Below are 18,677 nucleotides of genomic sequence, written 5' to 3' on the forward strand. Positions count from 1 at the left end.
GGACCCCAGAGGTCCTCTAGCCTAACCCCCCAGGACTCACAGCTGAAGAATCCCTGGCAGGTGCCCACCCAAACTCTTGAAGGAGGGTCTATCACCTCCCAAGGCATTTTCCCTTTACACCTGATCCAAGGGAGGCAACGTGTCGTAAAGGGAAAAGGAAAAGGACCCCTGGATGGTTGAGTTCAGTCAAAGGTGACTCGGGTTGCGGCACTCATCTTGCTTTTCAGGGAGCTGGTGTTTGCCACAGACAACTTTCTGGGTCATGTGGCCAGCAGGACTAAACTGCTTCTGGCTCAACGAGACACCATGTTGGAAGCCAGAGCTCATGGAAACGTCATTTTCCTTCCTGCTGTTAGAATTCCTGCTCCGTGATTGCAGTCATGGGATTGTTGTCTTTCACATGACAGTGTATGTTTTGACTCCACAAAGTGGGAAGTGATGGAGACAGGATGTTTGTGTTCTGTGTTCCGTGAAGTAGGACTATTGCCCTTTGTTCTTTTTCTCTTTGCTGTCTGATGCTAGAGAGAGAGGGAGCCATGTTGCAGTGTTCCGTGTGTGTTTATATGCAAATAAGGTAGATTAGCCAAAATGCTGAGTTGCTGAGGTCTGTTACGCAAGGTGTGCAAACTCTGCGGAACCCTAAGTGTGCCGGTGTCTGTTGGCATCGGTCGCTGTGATGTTTGGGCAGAGGAAAGCTTTTGAAGCTCCCGAAAGAAAGACCAGGAGGGAGAGAACATGCCAGTCGGGCATGTGTCTCTGCCAGGGTCCTACTCGAGTGTAGGATGAACAACTGACACCTGCCGCAGCAGTGTGGTACCCTAACTGAAGCTGAAGACAGGACTGCAAAGGTGTCAAAGCCAGGTGTGCCATCTGGCATTGCAGGGGGGTGGACTGGATGACTCTTGACCCCCCCCCCTTTCCAGCCCTACAATCCCCTGACACCAACCGCCTCCCTCTGCTGCTGGGAGGGGGCGTGGCTGTGGTGTGTGGGTGGGGTCAAGCTAACCCCCCCCCCCAGCCAGCCCAGTGGGACAGGGACAAGGGCCCCCCCCAGCACCCTTCGCCCCCGCTACCTGCATAGGGGTGCTCTCGGCCGACAGGGAGGTGAAGCCCACGATGTCGCTGAAGTAGATGGTGACGCAGTCAAAAGCTTCGGCCTGGACCGTCTCCCCACGCTTGAGCTGCTCGGCCACTGAGCTGTGGGGGGCAGGGTATGTAAAGTGAGTCACTGAGCCGCTGGTTGACCCCGAACCCCTGCGCACCTATTACTGTGAAGGCAGGTGAGGGTGGGCCTCTCCCTCAGTGCAGCAGGCAGGCATGCAAAGGCAAGTACCCAGCTTCAATGTGGCCCCAGATCTTCTCGCCACTGAATTGGATGGGGGGGCAGCCTGGGGTAAAGGTAAAGGGACCCCTGACCGTTAGGTCCAGTCGTGGCCAACTCTGGGGTTGCAGCGCTCATCTCGCTTTACTGGCCGAGGGAGCCAGCGTACAGCTTCCGGGTCATGTGGCCAGCAGGACTAAGCTGCTTCTGGTGAACCAGAGCAGCGCACGGAAACGCCATTTACCTTCCCGCCAGAGCGGTACCTATTGATCTACTTGCACTTTGATGTGCTTTTGAACTGCTAGGCTGGCAGGAGCAGGGACCGAGCAACGAGAGCTCTTCCCATCGCGGGGGTTCAAACCGCCGACCTTCTGATCGGTAAGCCTTAAGCTCTGTGGTTTAACCCACAGTGCCACCCGTGTCCCTTATAGCCTGGGTTACCGGGTAGGATATTTTGGAGAAATAGTGTAAGATGGCCCCTGCTTTGAAAGGTAACGGATTGGGGGGGGGGGTCCTGGCGGAATTCAGTTGATTCAGGAAATTTAATATGGGGGGGGGAGTGAACGGAAGAGGGAAGTGGGGCGGGCGGGCAAGGTGCCAATTAGCCAAGGGATTTATTTCGGGGGATTTGGATGGAGATCTGCTTGGCTTACTAATCCAGCATCTATACCTATGAATTGGCACCTGCCTGGCGCCACCTCTGCCTGCCTGGCTGGGTCCGCGTTCCACCCCCCCACCAGGGCCCCCCACCCACCCCAGCGACTCACTGGGGGAGGATCTGGTAGAGCAGGTTCTCGGCCTTGCGCTTCTCCTCCAGGTAGGCCTGGGTGCGCTCCTCCACCAGCTTCTCCAGGTTGTTGGCGTACTGCTCCATGCGAGAGAGCAGGTTGTCCAGGATGCTGGCGCTCCCTTCCCTGCGGCAGGAAGTGCGGGTGAGGGGGGCAGGGGCTGCTTCACAGGGACATCGGGGGGGGGTGGCTCCTCCAGCATCGGGGTGGTCTCCCCCCACCCACACGGGCTGATGCTCCTGGAGGTGCCCAGGATAGGACTCTGCTGCAGCAGCCGAACCTGCCTCCCTTTCCCCGTGATTTGCTCTCACACCCTCCCCATCAATAAAATACCGTATTTTTCCATGTATAAGACGCCCCCTTTTCGGGGGGGGGGACTCCAAATTAAGAAAATGGAGGGGGGGATACACTATCCGTGTATAAAACGACCGCCAATTTTTAACATAACATTTTAAGAAAAAAATCCTTCCAGTGGGGGATTGCGCAGAAAAACAATGGAAGAATAACAACAAGAAAAAGAATATTTCCTCTTGCATGCCAACATAATATGGATTCATTAAGCACGATGGAAAAGTCTCATACCAGTGACTGTGACGATAAGAAGGGGAACTATGATATTGGGAATAAACAACAGAGAAAACGCAGGAACAAAAATAAAAGACTTTCTCCGGACCGGCCGGATATGATGTGGCAAGATTTGATATGTTATTAATTGCAATGTTATTCATGAAAAATTGATAAAAATTATATGAAAAAAGAAAAAAAATCCTAGTCTTATACACGGAAAAGTACGGTACATAGCTAACTGAGGTTCTGCCCCCCCAACAAAAGGCCTGCCCCCCATAGTAAAAATGCAGCCAGCACCCACTTGTTGAACCTCCGGATGAAGATCTTGATCTGGGCAAAGTCGGGCCGCTCGGTCAGATCCTGCGCCCAGCAGCGCTCCATCAGGAGGGCCAGCTCCTCGCTGTGCAGCCGCAGGTCCACCGTGGGGCGGAAGTGGGGCTTCTGGCTGTTGCACACCTTCTGCACGATCTCTGCGGGGTGGGGAGGGCGAGTGGGGGGAGTGAACGCGCAGGCCGGGCGGAGGGGGTGGGGGCACGGCTGGCCGGTGGGAGGCTGTTATGGGGCGGGTGAGGGGGGCGGAATGGGTGACTGGGCCACAGAGACAATGAGGATGTGGGTGTGATGAGCACCCTGCGGGTGTCGGAGGGAGATGCGGGGGAGACAAAACGGGGGAGGGGTCACCCTGGGTGGTCAGCAGCAGCGGCGACAGACGTGATCACCATCAAGTGATGCTGAACGCGCTCCTTCCTCCTCCCGAGGCCAAAGGCTCTGATCCGGGACGCAAAGGCGGGCACAGCCCAAGGGAGCCTGTGGGGAGACCTGAAGAGCAGGCAGGTGGAGCAACGGGGGGCTTTGCAGGGGTCTCGGGACAGACCCAGAAGAGGTCGCCAGTGCTTGCCCCCATCCTCTTTTGCTCACCCAGAAATGTGCATGTGCTTCCAGCATAAGCGCCAGTCGTGTCTCCACTGCGATTGGCAGAGCTGTGCGCATTGTCCCCTCTAAACACAAGGCCTGGTGGGGCGAGGGGAGGACCCCCCACCCAGATCAGGAAGGCTTTCTCCCCAGCTACTGGGACAAGTGTCACGCCTGATACCTGGGGGATGCTGAGGTGTGGCAAGTGGAGCACCCCTCCCAAGTAGGACACCCCCCCCCAGGATGTGCTGTGGTCCAAGGGTGGCCAACTTTGTGAGGGGTCTCCTGCCCAAGGACCCGGTGGTGGTTGTCATCACCACCACTGCCACCCCCCCCAAGGGACCAGGGGTGGGGCTTGCCTTCTCCCTCTCCCCTCACCCTTGGGGCTGAGGTCCATGCCCTCGATGTAGAAGGCTCCGTTGCGCAGCGCAATCTCCTGAAGGATGATCCCAAAGCTGTAGACGTCGGCCTTCTGCATGGCCAGTGGGGAGAGGACCAGAGGCCCCTTTTGCAGCAGCTCTGGGGCCGTCCACAGCTTCTCTGGGAGGTAGGGGGGAAATCAAGGAAAGGAGGAGGGTCAGGAGGCCAGGGGCTCCCACAACCTGGCAGCGTGGGCACTCGCTGAGCCCAGAGAGGGCAGCAGAGAAGGCCCTCGCTGGTCTGGAGGAAAAGGGGCAAGGCAGGAGATAGCACATCCTGCTGCCAGGGTGGGAAGGACACTCACTGGCATACAGGGCATGGTTGCCCTCGCTCTCAGTGCTCTGCCGGAAACTAGCCAGGCCATAATCCGTGATCTTGAGAACGAAGCGACTGTCCACCACGCAGTTGGACGACTTGAGACTCCCATGGTAGCCAATGATGCTGTTGTGCAGGAAAGCCATGCCCTGTGTCAGGCAGAGAGGGGGAGGCTGCTGAGAAGGCCCCGCAGGAGGGGCAGAAGCAACAAGGGGCACCCACTCTCCTCCCAAGGCGGGCAGTGCAAGGTCAGGGCAGGCCCCGCGACCCATACAGGTGATTGGGTGAGTAGCAGCTCCTGCAATGATCGAGCATGTGGGGGCGGGACTTAGAGGAGACGGTTTTAGCAGAGGGACCCAAACAAGGAAAGGCTTGGGAGTTACTGGCACTGCTAGCCAGGATGGCGCTGGAGGGCAGAGAGGCCCCACTGTGGGGTGCCATCCTGGCAGGGGCTGGAGCCCCCAGCAAAGCGGCTATTTGCCCAGTCTGCCCCTTGTCATGCTCTCGTGGGGCTCCTCTTGCCGCCTCCCGAGCCCCCCACCTTGACAATGTCATTGATGAGCGAATAGCGGAACATCCAGTCCAGGTTGATGCTCTCATTCTCCAGGACGTCCTGTCGGGGGGGGCGGAGGGGGGGGAGATGAAGCAGAGCGGCCGTTAGGTGTTGCCCCCGCCTGAAAACAGCCCCTCCCACAGCACTGGGGGGTCGGGGAGGGCACGGCACACACCCCCAGGATGCTCACTGTGACCTCCCCCTCCTTCCCCGGCTGCAGCCATGCTGGGAACAGACACACACCTGTGCCCAGGTGCTTCCTTACCTGCAAGCTGCCCCGGGGGCAATACTCCGTCACAATGCAGATGTTGGGCGGGTCAATGCAGGCCCCGATGAAGCGCGTCAAGTGGTTGAACTGCACGTCCCGCATCTGCAGGTGGGCAGAGACAGGTGGGAAATCTGTCGGGCCAAGAGCCCCCAGAATGGCCACGAAGGAGCGCACCAGGTTGGCAAAGGCTGGTTTATGTGGCCCATGCCTTTATCCTGTCTCCTGGTGCCATCCTTCCCTCCTCCATCTGCCCACAGGCACACACATAAAGAGGGGAGGGCTGCATTGCTAAACTGTGGAACTCTCCCCTGCAGGAGGCAGTGATGGCTACCAGGGCCAGATTTAGGTTTGATGAGGCCCTAAGCTGCTGAAGAGGGACGCGGCTGGTGCTGTGGGTTAAACCACAGAGCCTAGGGCTTGCCAATCAGAAGGTCGGCGGTTCGAATCCCTGCGATGGGGTGAGCTCCCGTTGCTCGGTCCCTGCTCCTGCCAACCTAGCAGTTCGAAAGCACGTCAAAGTGCAAGTAGATAAATAGGTACCACTCCGGCAGGAAGGGAAACAGCGTTTCCGTGCGCTGCTCTGGTTCGCCAGAAGCGGCTTAGTCCTGCTGGCCACATGACCCAGAAGCTGTACGCCGGCTCCCTCAGCCAATAAAGAGAGATGAGCTCCGCAACCCCAGAGGCGGCCACGACTGGACCTAATGGTCAGGGGTCCCTTTACCTTTACCTTTAAGCTGCTGAAAGTAATGGGGCCCTTTCTATGTCCAGATGTCCTTTGTCAACAACAAATTGTTGCTGTTTTTTGTGTTGAATATATATACTATATGCTAATTTATGGACCCAATAAGTATCTAAAACCATTTGCACATAACAAAATATGTATTTTATCAAAGTGCATCCAGGTTTTTTTCCTTTAAAAAATTTGGGGGCCCCCAGGCGAGTGGGGCCCTAAGCTTATAGCTTGTTTAGCTTATACGTCAATCCGCCCCGATGGCTACCAACCAAGAGGGCTTTAAACAGGGATTTAAACAGGGATTTGACTGATTCCTTCAGGATGGCTGTGGTCTGCCTCTGAATGTGTCTGAATTCCCGTTGCTGGAAACCAAGGGAAGAGAGAGGGCTGCTCTTGTGCCCAGGTCCTCCTGGAGGGTTTCCACTGGCGGCATCTGGTTGGCCCCTGGGAGGCTGGACCAGACGGGCCCCTTTGGCTCTTCATGGTCTCTTATGGAACCTCCAGACCCAGAGGCAGTCTGTCTTGATTGCTGGGTCCGTATGGGGGAGAATATGATGCTGAACCAGGTAGGCCATTGGCCTCATCCAGCACGACCCCCTCGGGAGGTTGTGGACCTCTCCTTCACTGGAGCTTTTAAAGTGGAGGATGGGTGACAGATGTCTTGATGCTTGAGATTCCTGCACTGGAGGGGGTTGGGATGGATGACCCCTGGGTCCCTTCTAACGCTATGATTCTGTGATTCTATTCCTATGCTTAAAGACAGCTTGGTCCAAAAGCGGCAGCGGCAGCCCAGGCCACAAACATGCTCTCGGTGTGGTTCTGGGCTCAACACCTGCTGAAGCCAGGCTAGCCCCCCCCAAGTCGCCCCCCACCCCAGCTTGGCTTCTCCCCCCACCCCCACCCCATGGCAGGTACCTACGTGTTTCAGCTCGAAGAGGACCTGGCGGGTCAGCTCAATCCTCTTCTTGTTGACGTGCTTGATGGCCACGACGTTCCCCTGGCCGAGAAGAAGAGGGGTCAGAGGGAGAAAGGGGGAGGCGTGGGACCCCCACGTCACCTTTCCCCACAACTTGAGCCCCCAATAGATATGAAGGAGGGCCAAAAAGCATGACACTCACCTTGAAGAGCCCGGTGTTGGCGAAAATCTGGTATTTGCCATGTGCTGTCATCAGGGAGCCATAACTGGAGCCACGCTTGGGACGGGGGAGAGAAGACAGAGTCACCTGCCTGAATGGCAAAAGCCGGGCAGCTGTGTCTTTGTGTGTGCCAGCTGGGCAGCTGCCCAGGCCAGAGCGGGAGGGTGGGAGGGGGGAGATGGCTGCTAGAGAGGAAGGAAGAGCAGAGGAGGGGGGGCCTTGGAGGGCCCCAGGGCAGTGGGGGGGTGAATCTGGGAAGACCATGGGGCTCCAACGAGACCCACCAGGGAGAGAGTGAGGCGGCTCCCAGCCCCCTTGTAGTAGCGCTCTGAGCTCCCGAACTGGAGCTCATCCCAGCGGATCCGCCACAGCATGCTGGCCAGCTCCTTCTCCAGCATCAGCTTCCTGGGGAGGAAGGGGGAGGAGTCAGACCAAAGTGAGCCCCGCCCACTGCAAATCCAGCCTTCCTTTTCCCCTCAAAGGAGCCCCACCCCACCCCAAAATGCCTCCTCTGGGAAGCCCACCAGGCTGCCACCGCACACACAGCTTGTCTCTCCTACTCAGAGGTAGACTGCCTTTCAACATGGAGGCTCTGCTCAGGCGTCCTGGCTAAGGCCAACAAGCGCTAAAAGGCTCTGTAGCCAAATCACAAATGCATGTTTTGCTAAAGCACAGGGCTAGTACACAGAGAGTCACTAAACTTCCTCGAGAGGATCCTGTGCGTGTGGCCGCTTCCTTTGCCTCCTCTGGTCGGGAATTCTGGAACAAAGGAGAGAGTCCCTTGCACTTCCTTCTGCCCCTGAGGAGACTCTGTCTTCCCACCATTCTTCCAAGCTAAGCAGACGTGTGTCTGGAGCTCCCTATTTTGACACTACCAACTTTTACTTAACTTAGAAGTATTTTTCTGCCTACTACTTTGTTGTCTTTGCTGCCTGCATCGAAACGTAAGTAAACTTTTTTGTGCTTATCTTACTAGAAACGTGGTTCATCTCTGCAAAAGGAGGGGAGAGGGGGAAGGTCAGCAGAACACAATGAAAAGGTATCACCAACTAATCCTTAAGATTCAATAAGTTGCCAAACATGGAAGTGCTTCTGCTTTTTGTCTTTCTCCCACACACGTGGGGTGGGTGGTTTAAATTTTAATCTACAGATTTAATCCTCACTCAGTCTCCCACAGTCCTGCTTTCTGCTCTGGAGTCCCAGTTGTGGGGCTGGGTTGGGATGACTCACAGAAGAAACGAAGGTGTGTTGCTGAGGCCTGGCTGTGGGTCCACAGTGGCCATTTTGAAAACACTCTGTACATGCTCAGAAGCCTTCTGTGCTCTGCCATCCTTTCCCATGTTCTGGGATTGGCAGGGCATTGGAGTGAACCAGTCGGTCTGGCCAGGCATACACTGAGGGCTGGGAAGGAGAGACCGCTTGTCCTTGGAGAAGGTCACGGGGTGGGGTGGGGTGGGGGGTATCCCTTGCCCAGAGCAGGTCCAGAGCTACTGAGCCAGCTGGCAACAGCCAAGCAATGTTGCAAGGGCTCGAGTGCGATTCACAGAATCACTCAGGGGGCTCTGATTCTCCTCCCCACTTGTGGCAGCTCCAGAATGCGGGGGGGGGGGCAGTGGAAACACTCGGCTGAGCCAAAGAATCTGAGCTAAGCCAGGTGGGCACAGAACCAAGCCGTGGTGTTTCAGCCCCACCTGTCGGGAGGGGGGTCCTTGCCCCCCCCCTGACAGCAGACTGTGCTCTGCCTGCGCACCTTGGGTTTCCCTCGTTCCCGCCGCCCACCTTCCCAGGTGCCTGGCCCAGGAGACTCTCACCTGGGGCTCACTCACCTGAAGATCAGGAAGCTGGAGACGCCAAACATGAGGAAGGTGAGTCCCGCGCCCAGTGCCACAATGGCCAGCGTGTTGAGGGGACCTGCAAGGACAGTGGCAGAGTGGCACCAGGGGGGAAGATCCTGGCCTACCTGGCCAGAATCGCCTCAGGAGGGAGATCCGCTTTGGCCAGCTGGACTCGCTGAAACATAGGGGGGAGGGGCAATGCTGCCTACCTGGGGGGGTGGCAAAAGGGGCAGCAAAGGAAAGTGAGAGGTGGCCGCCCCCCACCCTCAGGCTTGGGGTGCAATGAGGTGGGAGGGCCAACCCTCGGGGGACCAGGTGCACCCACTTTTGTCACAGGAGGGGTCGTCCATGTCAAAGCAGGGGGGGTTGTCCAGCGGCGGTGCCCCCTTCACCCAGGGGATGGCTCCCAGCCAGTTCATCTGCTTCTCTGCTCCCACATAGTGCCCCACTACCTGTGGGGAGAGGGGGAAGAGTTTGGCTCACGAGGGCAGAGGGTCCCTGCCTCGCTCCAACACACCCATGTGGGCCCCCAGCCCCCTCTCGCCCTGGGGCAGCCCAAGGGCAGGCATTCCAAACTGAGGACCAGATCCAGCCCTCCTCCTCCCTGGCGCCTGTTTGGTTCGCCCTCCATCCCTGACCCACTCCGGGGTCACCTTCTCCACACTGCTTGTTTGCTCCCGCTCCCACCTGGAATTTGCCACTCTCCACGTCTGCCATGGCCCACAGGTTGAAGTCTGTGTCACGGTCGTTGTTGTCATCCATGCTGACTGTCCCAGTGACCCCTGTGGGCAGGAGGAGGGCAGGAAAGAGAGAAGGCTATATGTGGGGGGCAGTCAAGCACACCTATGCGCGAGTGCTAACTAGTGCAGAAAAGGGTTACGATCACAGAGCTGTGTTCCTAGACTCAGGTGGGTCACGCCCCCTTTTCACTGGAGAGAGAGAGGAAGTGAAGCCTTCTCTTCCTGTTCCTCACACTTTCTTCTCGCCATGTGCTCCAAGCTTAGAGCATGTATTTGAAGCCATCTGTATTTTTTACCCAAGACTTTTCTACCTGTGTTCTTCTTGTTGCTGCCTGGAATAATGCACGAATCAGACCTTGGAATTTGTGGGTAACACACTGGAAAGTGTGTAAAGCCCCATGTTTTGAATCCAGGTATCCAGCTGGTTTTTTAAAATTTCCCCTTCACACATGGGTCACGGTGATCTATTTTCTTACCACAATAAGAGTGTAAGGAGATCCCCCTGAATCAGGCAAAGAAGCCCGTCCCGTCCAGCCCCCTGTTCTCACAATGGCCAGCCTGATGCCCCAGGGGACTCTCCTTTCTTGGGGGTTTCCAAGCAGAGGCTGGGTGGCCGTCTGACAAGGAGGCTTCCGTTGTGATCCCTGAATTGCATGGGGTTAGACTAAATGACCCTTGGGGTCCCCTTCAGCTCTACCGTTCTACGCTTCCATTCCTGTGGTTTCCAGGAACTGGTGTTCAGAAGCACGGCGGCCTCTGATCATGGAGGCAGAGCAGAGTCGCCTTACTTGACCCCCATTGCTGCTCATGACACATGGAGGGCGAGGAGGAGGAGGAGGAGGAGGAAGAGAGGGCCTCCTGCCTTGTCATCTGTGGGATGCAATCCACTGGGAGCAGTCAAGTACAACATTCCTAGTAATGCTAGAAAAGACATGCGTGGGAATGTTTGGTCCAGCCAGTTGAAACTTCCTCTTCCTCCTGGCTGGAGCATCCTTCCTTGCATGTGATAAAAGGTGGGCGTGACCTCACCTGTCCAGGTAACAAAAGGACGAGTCACGCAGCACACCTCCCTGTTTCCTCTTTTTGTCCTGTGAACTGCTGGACTGCTACCTGCAGTCACTAGGTAAATCTCCCTTATGGGGTAAACCTGTTTGTATGTAACTTTAAGCCTTACACCTGCCTTCAGGGATCACACTGTCCTCTGCCTGATCAAGAGTAAACTTTCTTTTTGTTGCTTATGAATAAGACTGTGGTGTCTTTATTCTTTCAGGAGGGATTCAAGGGGTCTTACCAGGAAAATATTAGGACACATTTCAATCTGGACAAGCCAGAGTGAATTGTGTCTTGTCTTAAGGAACTCACATGAGTTTGCAACTAGCTTTTTGCTGTGTAAAGGGGAATGCACTCTGCTAAGTGAAGGAACTTGCTAGCACAAGTTAGGAAGGATATTAATAAACAATATATCCTCTCCTGCCACCCTGAACCTTCCCACATCCTCATGCTCTGGGGATCCATTCCGAGCATGAGAGCCCGCCCCTGCCTGCCTTGTCCTGGCTCAGGCCCCCTGCCAGCTGCCTCCCACAGCCCCCCCCCTGCCCCGCCGGCCTCCAGCGCCCAGTTACCCTGGAACTTGCGCCCTTTCATCTTCTCCAGGATGCGGCTGGTGTTGCGCTTGGTGCCGCCCTCTTGCAGCGTCTCGTTCAGGGCCATGGCGTAGAGGAGGAGCCCGTCGTGGAAGCATCCGGCCACAAGGTTCTTCTGCCATGGGGGGACAGAGAGAAAGGAAACAGGGCGTGGGTGGGATTGAAGGCAGGATCTGCAGGCCCACAAGCAGAGGCAGATACCAGGCCCAGCCAGGAGGCAGAGGGACACTCTCACCACGGCCACCACCAGCCTTTGTGGGATGTGCTACATACGTAGCAGTCAAGTACAACATTCCTTGTTTTCCTAGAGTGGACATGCAAGGGGCTGGGACATACATTCCTCCTGGGCTGGGACATACTTCCTTTTGCATATGACTAGAGGTAGGTGTGACCTTACCTGTGCAGGTAACAAAAGCAAAACCTCCCTCTTTTCCGTCTTCCTTTTGTCGTGTGAACTGCAGTGGCTGCCAGTCTGCAGTCACTGGGATTAACCCCCATATGGGGTAGATCCACATGTACATACTAAGTCTGCCTTCAGGGATCCAGCTGTGAACTGATAATGTGAGTAAACTTCTTTTATATACTTTACACAAGATTGTGGTGTGTTTATTCTTTTAAGAGGGATCTAAGGGAACTCACCAGGAACCTAATAGTGAGAGGCTTATACAAGCCTGCAACCAGCTATCCGCTGTGCATTTAAAAGGGGAATGTAACTCTGCTAAGTAAAGGAACTTGCTAGCACAAGTTAGGAAGGATATTAATAAACAATATATCCTCTCCCGCCTCCCTGAACATTCCCACAGCCTTGTCAGAGGCCCAGCCCCCAAAGCCCCACCAGCCCCTGGGACTCAGCGGTGGACCTGGAGGAGCCTTGTCCAGCCTCCATCTTTCTCAGGTCCTGGGGGTCGTGGGACCAGCACCCAAGGGACACAGCAGCTGTCTCCTTACACCCTCACCGTTGGCCAAGTTCAGAAGATGTCGCAGGAATGTCCCACGGAAGGAATCCCCCTTCAGGCACAGGGACTTCCTCTCAGGCCTCCCAGTTCCACTCTCCTTCCACCCCAACCAAAATGTCCATTTTTACAGAGAAGAAGGGCTGCACTTTGGAATCCTTATCTGTGGTTCCTGCATCGCAGGCAGTTGGACGTGATGACATTTCGGATCCCTTCCAGCTCTGCCATTCTATGGTTTCAGCAAATGGCCCCTCAGGAAGAAAATTTCTCCTACTCCAGATTCCCACCACACCCTCTTTGCAGTGTTCAAAATTAGCCAGGCGCATTTTGCACCCGGCTCTCTGCCACTTGCGACCAAAATTAAGTTCTCAAAATTCTTAACCTGCTCAAGGTTGTCATCTGAACTAGCCAGATGTTTAACTGATAATCACTCAGTTAGTCCATCATTTGAAAAATAAGACTTTAGAGCTCTCTTGCCCCAAAATGACAACCAGATATTCCCTTTTGGCAACCATAACCCTGCTTTAAGGAGCCATTTGACACCTAGATTATATATCTGAGTGTCTAACGCTGCCTCTTTGTGTAGCTGATGGCACCCCACTTTTCTTCCTCTGACTCCTCTTCGCCTCCCTAGTTCTTTCTCCCCTTGCCTTCCTCCTCCCAGAACCCCGTGGCTGCAGCAATGGGCAGGGGGTGCCCCCATGCCCTCCTCACAACCACCCTGCCAAGAGAGGGTCACGGGTCAAGCAGCGAGCTCCCTGGCAGAGCGGGGGACCTCCTTGGATTCTGACTTGGTTCTCAGGAATTCCCTGGGGAGGCAGGCGGGGGAGGGAGGAGAGGAAGCCTGGAAATAGGAACAGCAGTGCGGGGGGGCAGGGGGGCAGCTTCCTGTCAGCCAAGATGGGTGCAGATGGGCCTGGCTTGGGCCGAGCTCTGAGGTCTCCCCTCCAGGCACACACCTTGGGGAGGAGAGCTTCCGTTCCTCCCCAAACACCTTCCAGGGACGGGGAGGGAAGGACTCAGCTCCTCACCCCAAGAAGGGTGGGCTTTGTGTCCCTGCATCTGGCACAGAAGTCCCTCTCCATCTTCCAAGGCAGGCGGGAGAAAGAGGCTCTCCAGACTCTCTGAGGTCCTCTCTGCAGCTGATCTTTATCAAGCTTGCAACATCCTGTCCCAGATCAGGACCCTCGTCATCGCCTCCCCCACCACAAGAACAGGAGAGGAGGTGCTGGATCTGACCAGCCGCCCATCGAGCTCAGCATCCTGTTTTCACAGGGACTGACCAGATGCAGGATTGCAGGATTGGAGGCCGAGAGCTTCCAGCAACGGGGCGTTCGGAAGCATTGCAGCCTCTGATTCTGGAGGCAGGGCAGAGCCACCAGGACCAGCAGCCCAACACTTGGCACCCATTGCCACTCATGGGAAAAGAGAGGAGGAGGAGCACACACACACAGACACACGCAAACCCATTCACAACCAGCTGCTCCCCTTTTCTCTTTCCAGTCAGATGATGGGAAGGCTCCCAGAGCTACCAGCCAATCACCTATCCCGCACAAGCTGTGAGATGCATATAAATGCGACAACAACAACAACATTCATCCTGGTACATGAGTGGACAGGGAGAGGGAAGGGCTGCCCAAGGCATAGAAAGTGTGGCCAAAGGGGGCAGACCTTGGTTCAATTCACCCCCAGTCCCAGGGACTCAGGGACCCCCAGCCAGCCGGTGACTCTTCTCCTGCGCACAGGAAGAAACCACACAAAGAAGCGGGGAGGAGCATGTCTGAGGGAGAGCCGAGTTCTGGGCTTCCCAGGAGGGCAGGCGGGCAGAAAGCCCCCACCTCCCCACACTGTGCTGAGTTACACAAACACCTCTCATCTTGTCCTGCTTCCTTCTTTCTAAACCCAAAAGCCCAAAACACTTTTAGTTTCTCCTCATTGGGAAGTGACTCACATCTCCGTCCCCCAATTATTTTGGTTGGTTTGGAATTTCCATTGGAAATAAATTCCTTAAGCCATACTGACTCTGGGGAAAAACCTCATGAAGCACTGATAACATAGCAATATTAATAAGGTGATTTTTTTTTAATTAAGGATATTAATTCCTGCATTGCAGGGGGCTGGACTAGATGACCCCCGGCGTCCCTTCCAACTATACAATTCTATTAAACTATGAATGCAGGCGTCCCCAGAAACTTACAGGTCACACTGGCCGGCAAGAACACAGGAAGACATTTGTCCCCTTTTGTGACACGGAGAGCTCCTTGAGAGCAGGTTCTGCTGCTGACCACAAGGGCGGACTCTGCTCTTCCTGTAGATTTGCCACAGGAAGCCTGATCACTGCAGCCGCCCACCTCAACCCCAGAGCCTTCCTTTCTCTGAGGTTTCCAAGATGCCTGTCGAGTTGGGGAAGGGGCTCTGAGCCCCGAGTACTTGAGCTCCCCAGACTTTGCTGGGTGAGCACTTTGCAGCACACAGGACTTCAGTCGGTGGGTCAGAAGCTATGGGGGGGAGGGGGGCTTGCAAGGGCATCCCTGGCGGAGCACAGCAAGGCTGCTGCCAGGCCTACACAGAGCTAGTCTGAGGCCTGGGACAGGAGCCGGGTTAAAATAAAATGACAGAGCAGCTGGTCCAGTTACATATGATGGCTTGGGGGCGCAGCTGACGTAGCTGTGGGGAGGACTGTGTTCCCCCCTGCCACCCTCTACATGGGCCTGGCTGTTACTGCCATGTGGGACACCAGCTAAGGCCACAGATGGCATCTGGGCTGGGACACATTCTCCTATTTGTGGCATTTCCAGTCAAAATCACAAATACATGATTGCCAGACAGGCACATGAGGGTCTGGCCCTCATAGAGTTCCTGAATCAATATAGAAGGGGCTGTTTGAGGTTACTTCCTTAATGTTTTTGCAGAAATTTCTAACTGAGGAGATAATCTTATCTACTTCCTCCCTGCCTGAGCTCTCTCTCTCTCTCTCTCTCTCTCTCTCTCTCTCTCTCTCTCTCCTTTCAAGCCATCAATGTCAGGCAGATGTACACGCCTGGGCCCCAATCAGAACCCAGACCCCATTTTGGAAACTAAGTTTGTATTTTGTAACATAGCAGTATTTTCACCTGCATACGACTTTGATGTATTTGCTGCCTGCAGTGAAATGTAAGTAAACCTTATAAGTTTATCTTACTAAAATGTGTGGTTCATTCTTAGCAACAAGGACAAAAAAAAGGGAAGGTCAGTAGACCACAAATAAACAAGGATAATTGCCTAATTCATAGCTTCCGGTAAGCTGCAACAGCACATAAGTGTTTATCCTCTGCTAAAAGGGCTTCACAGCCTGTTTGCTCTCCTATTTCTCCTACACATGTGGGGCAGAAGGTTTAAATTTTAATTTACAGAGAGAAAGAGAGAGATTGCTCAGCACCACTGATTTTCAGAGTCTTTTTAGCCTTTCAGCTCAGAACGAGTGCAAAAACCACTTAGCAATAATACTAATGGAACAATGGAATTATCACTTTAGGATTGATACTGTATAAATCAAGCTTGAATGTGCAAAGGGGGATCCCTTGGTGCAGGCTGGGTCTCAGACCTGGACCAGTTGAAGATCCCCAGGAGAACACGTCATTTTAAATGACATCATTTGGCTTTCCATTCACTTTTCTGTCTGTTTGCATTTTATTGTGCTGTCAAGTCGCTTTGAGACATTTTTCTTTTTTTTTGCATAAGAAGACTAACCATCTGCTCCCTTTGCCCCCTCGACTGGCTCCCCTCTGTCTCTGAAGGCCCATTATCAGCATCTTGGCTGGGGAACACTGAGCTCACCCTCCCTGGAGGGACCAGATGCCTCTCAGCTCCTGGGGGGTCCCTCCCAGAAATCCCTTTCACGGCTGCCCTGTGACCCACTCAATGCTAAGTGGCGCCTGCCTGGTCCTTCTGCCACAGACGCTGGAGCCACCCTCTTCTGCCTCTTCTGCTTGCCCGAAAATGCTGCCCAGCGTAAAGAAGAGCACCCACAAACCCACAGCACCCTCTTTCTCCTCATCTTTGGCTCCCCGTTTGGAACATCTCCCCTCAGCCTGGGAAAGGCCCTCACCTCAAAGCCCAGACCACGGGGAGTGCCTGCCTGCCTGCCCCCTGCTCTGAAGCCAGTCCCTCGGTGCCCCCCTCCAGCAGCCCCCAACCCCAGCCCCCTGGCCAGGGAAAAAGCCTCTGGCCCCACAGCGTGGGCTTGTCTCTCCTCCAGAGGGGGAGCTGGGGGGATGTGACAGGGACAGGGACTTACCAGCGAGTCATTGAGCTCCACGTTGGACTCCCTCCGGGCACGAAGGATCAGCTGGCTCTGGAAACTCTGGTATTCTGGGTTCTGGGGCTCATGGTAGGTGATCACCAGCACCGTCTGCAAGAGAGGCAAGGGGTGTGAATGGCGGAGTTGGAAGGGACCCCAGGGGTCATCTAGTCCAACCCCCTGTGATGCAGGGATTGCAGCTAAAGCATCCATGATGGATGGCCACCCAACCTCTGGCACCCGGTCACCCTATACAGAGGTGCCCATGAGGAATCAGCACACGAGGCCGAAACCAGGGGGGGGGGCGGGGGACATGGCCCTGCCAGCTCCAGGCCAGGTCTTCCTCCCCCCTCTCAGCTCCTTAGGAAAACTGTGCCCCCAGCTGCCTTCTCGCCCTCAGTGAAGGTGCCCAACTGAACCTGACCAGCCAAAAGTACCTGCAGCCTGGGGTTACTCAAAGGAGGGCCAGGCTGGATCAGTCTTCTTAACTCACCCCAAAAGCTCTGCCCAAAATTGCAGATACTGAAGGAATGAACCTGGGCTGCCAATTCTCGTTATAGACCAGGATGAGCAAGCAGCACATAAGCGGCACACAAAACACTACCAAACCATTCTACTTTCTAAATCTTATATTTATAGTCCAAAATTTGAGAGAACAAGGTACAAAATCTACTACAAAAGCCACAAACAGAAAACTCATTCAAATTGTGTCCAAAAGGAAGATTCAGCCTTTAAAGTTCCTTTAGCCAGGCTCCTGTAGATATCAACAAAGGTAAGTTTGATCAAACGAAGTGTCGGGGATGTGACGCTCAAGGGCTAGATATCAACGATCCGATGCCGCTGTCAATGAAGATGTAACATCACTGACATTTCATTTGATCAAACTTATCCTCGTTGATATTATTAATATAAGATTTAGAATGTAGAATGGAAGAGTTTTGTGTGCCGCTTCTGTGCTGCTTACTTCATACTGGTCCAGAATTGCAGATTGGCAGCAGAAGACAGCTGGCCTTGCTTAGAGCACCAGGAAGAGAGCCCTCTGTGCCTTCTCAGAGGTGCTCTTGTCTTTAAGATTAAGTCATATCGTCTGATGCGCCCATTGGACTCCCTCCTGAGCAGCCTCTGAAGCCCCAGGACCAGCCTTCATCATGCCCTACATCTTCTTGTAGGGGGTTGGACTAGATGATCCCCAGGGTGTCCCTTCCAACTCTATGATTCTTTGGTCCCTCCCCCCCCCCCCCCGCTGCTGGACTTACTCGGAAGGCCTCCTGGAGGCCTCCTGGGTCCTGGCCCTCCTTGCTCTGCCAGGGCTTGCCCGCTTCCCGGTTGCCCTCAGCTCGCAGGCTCTCTCCAAAGACGTCCACGTAGAAGAAGACGTAGTCTCCCAGGGTCATGCTCTCGTAATGCGCCAGGCGTAGGATCTGGTGCAGCATCTCCAGCGGCCCACAGATGTAGATGACTGAGGGAGGAAGAGCACAGAGGGAGGGGGCTCAGGCAGAGGCAGGGGGAGCCCTGTCCCCAGGAGACGCCCCCAAAACGCAAGGCAGGCACAGGCAGGATGGACACCTGGAAGACTGCTGGGATACTGCTGGGGAGACGGGGGCATCAGCCAGGCCCCCAGCTGGCTCCAGCCACCGGCCGGCAGCCGGACGATCACCGGTCTCCCTTGGAACAGCATCTATTAGCGACACGAGCCTCAGATATGTTTAGAGACCCGTGCATGCTCTGTCAGCAGAGTGAATAAATCTTCTCACAGCAGAAGTGGCAGACAGAGAAATGTGTAAGCATATTTACAGCATTTATTCAGCATAATTCAGGAACAAAGGAAAAAACATGTCTGCTTCCCTTCATCTCCAGCAAAAACAGCTAAAAGCAAAAGCAATATACAAACGGAAGTTCCCAGCAGATCTATACTGGAAGTAAACAGGCATGTGACACACAGCAGTCAGGCCTGTACCCTTTTAAGGTGGAACAGAACTAGATCCCTACAGAGACAAGCCCTCTCTTGCCAAAGAGGGACACAGGCGTCTCAAAGACACAGCAAAAGGAACAAAGGCACACCTCACCAGGTGAAAGTGATCTGCCAGCCTTGAAAAGGAGGAAAGGATTAAAGCAGGGGTGGGCAAGCTGCGGCCCACGGGGGTCATTTAACCTGCCCATGAGCCCCCCCGAACCGAGCCTCCCGCTTGGAGAGTCCCCACGTGTGCTAAACTG

General features: G+C 54.9%; 1 protein-coding gene across 1 annotated transcript in view; it reads right to left on the reverse strand.

Annotated features, from left to right (window-relative positions):
- NPR2 (natriuretic peptide receptor 2) overlaps nt 1-18,677 on the reverse strand; it is a 39,118-nt gene that overhangs the window by 2,421 nt on the left and 18,020 nt on the right. The window contains exons 2-17 of the mRNA XM_083466349.1: nt 17,720-17,922; nt 16,461-16,574; nt 11,211-11,346; nt 9,536-9,630; nt 9,174-9,300; nt 8,840-8,924; nt 7,298-7,418; nt 6,996-7,070; nt 6,797-6,874; nt 5,142-5,246; nt 4,865-4,936; nt 4,313-4,472; nt 3,967-4,128; nt 2,978-3,146; nt 2,089-2,235; nt 1,074-1,197 (exon numbers count right to left, since the gene is read on the reverse strand). Coding sequence (XP_083322475.1) covers nt 1,074-1,197; nt 2,089-2,235; nt 2,978-3,146; nt 3,967-4,128; nt 4,313-4,472; nt 4,865-4,936; nt 5,142-5,246; nt 6,797-6,874; nt 6,996-7,070; nt 7,298-7,418; nt 8,840-8,924; nt 9,174-9,300; nt 9,536-9,630; nt 11,211-11,346; nt 16,461-16,574; nt 17,720-17,922 — 1,973 coding nt within the window. The remainder of the gene's footprint in view (nt 1-1,073; nt 1,198-2,088; nt 2,236-2,977; nt 3,147-3,966; nt 4,129-4,312; nt 4,473-4,864; nt 4,937-5,141; nt 5,247-6,796; nt 6,875-6,995; nt 7,071-7,297; nt 7,419-8,839; nt 8,925-9,173; nt 9,301-9,535; nt 9,631-11,210; nt 11,347-16,460; nt 16,575-17,719; nt 17,923-18,677) is intronic.

This window comes from Podarcis liolepis (assembly GCF_965112155.1).
Source record: "Podarcis liolepis genome assembly, chromosome: 11".
Lineage (NCBI taxonomy): Eukaryota > Metazoa > Chordata > Lepidosauria > Squamata > Lacertidae > Podarcis > Podarcis liolepis.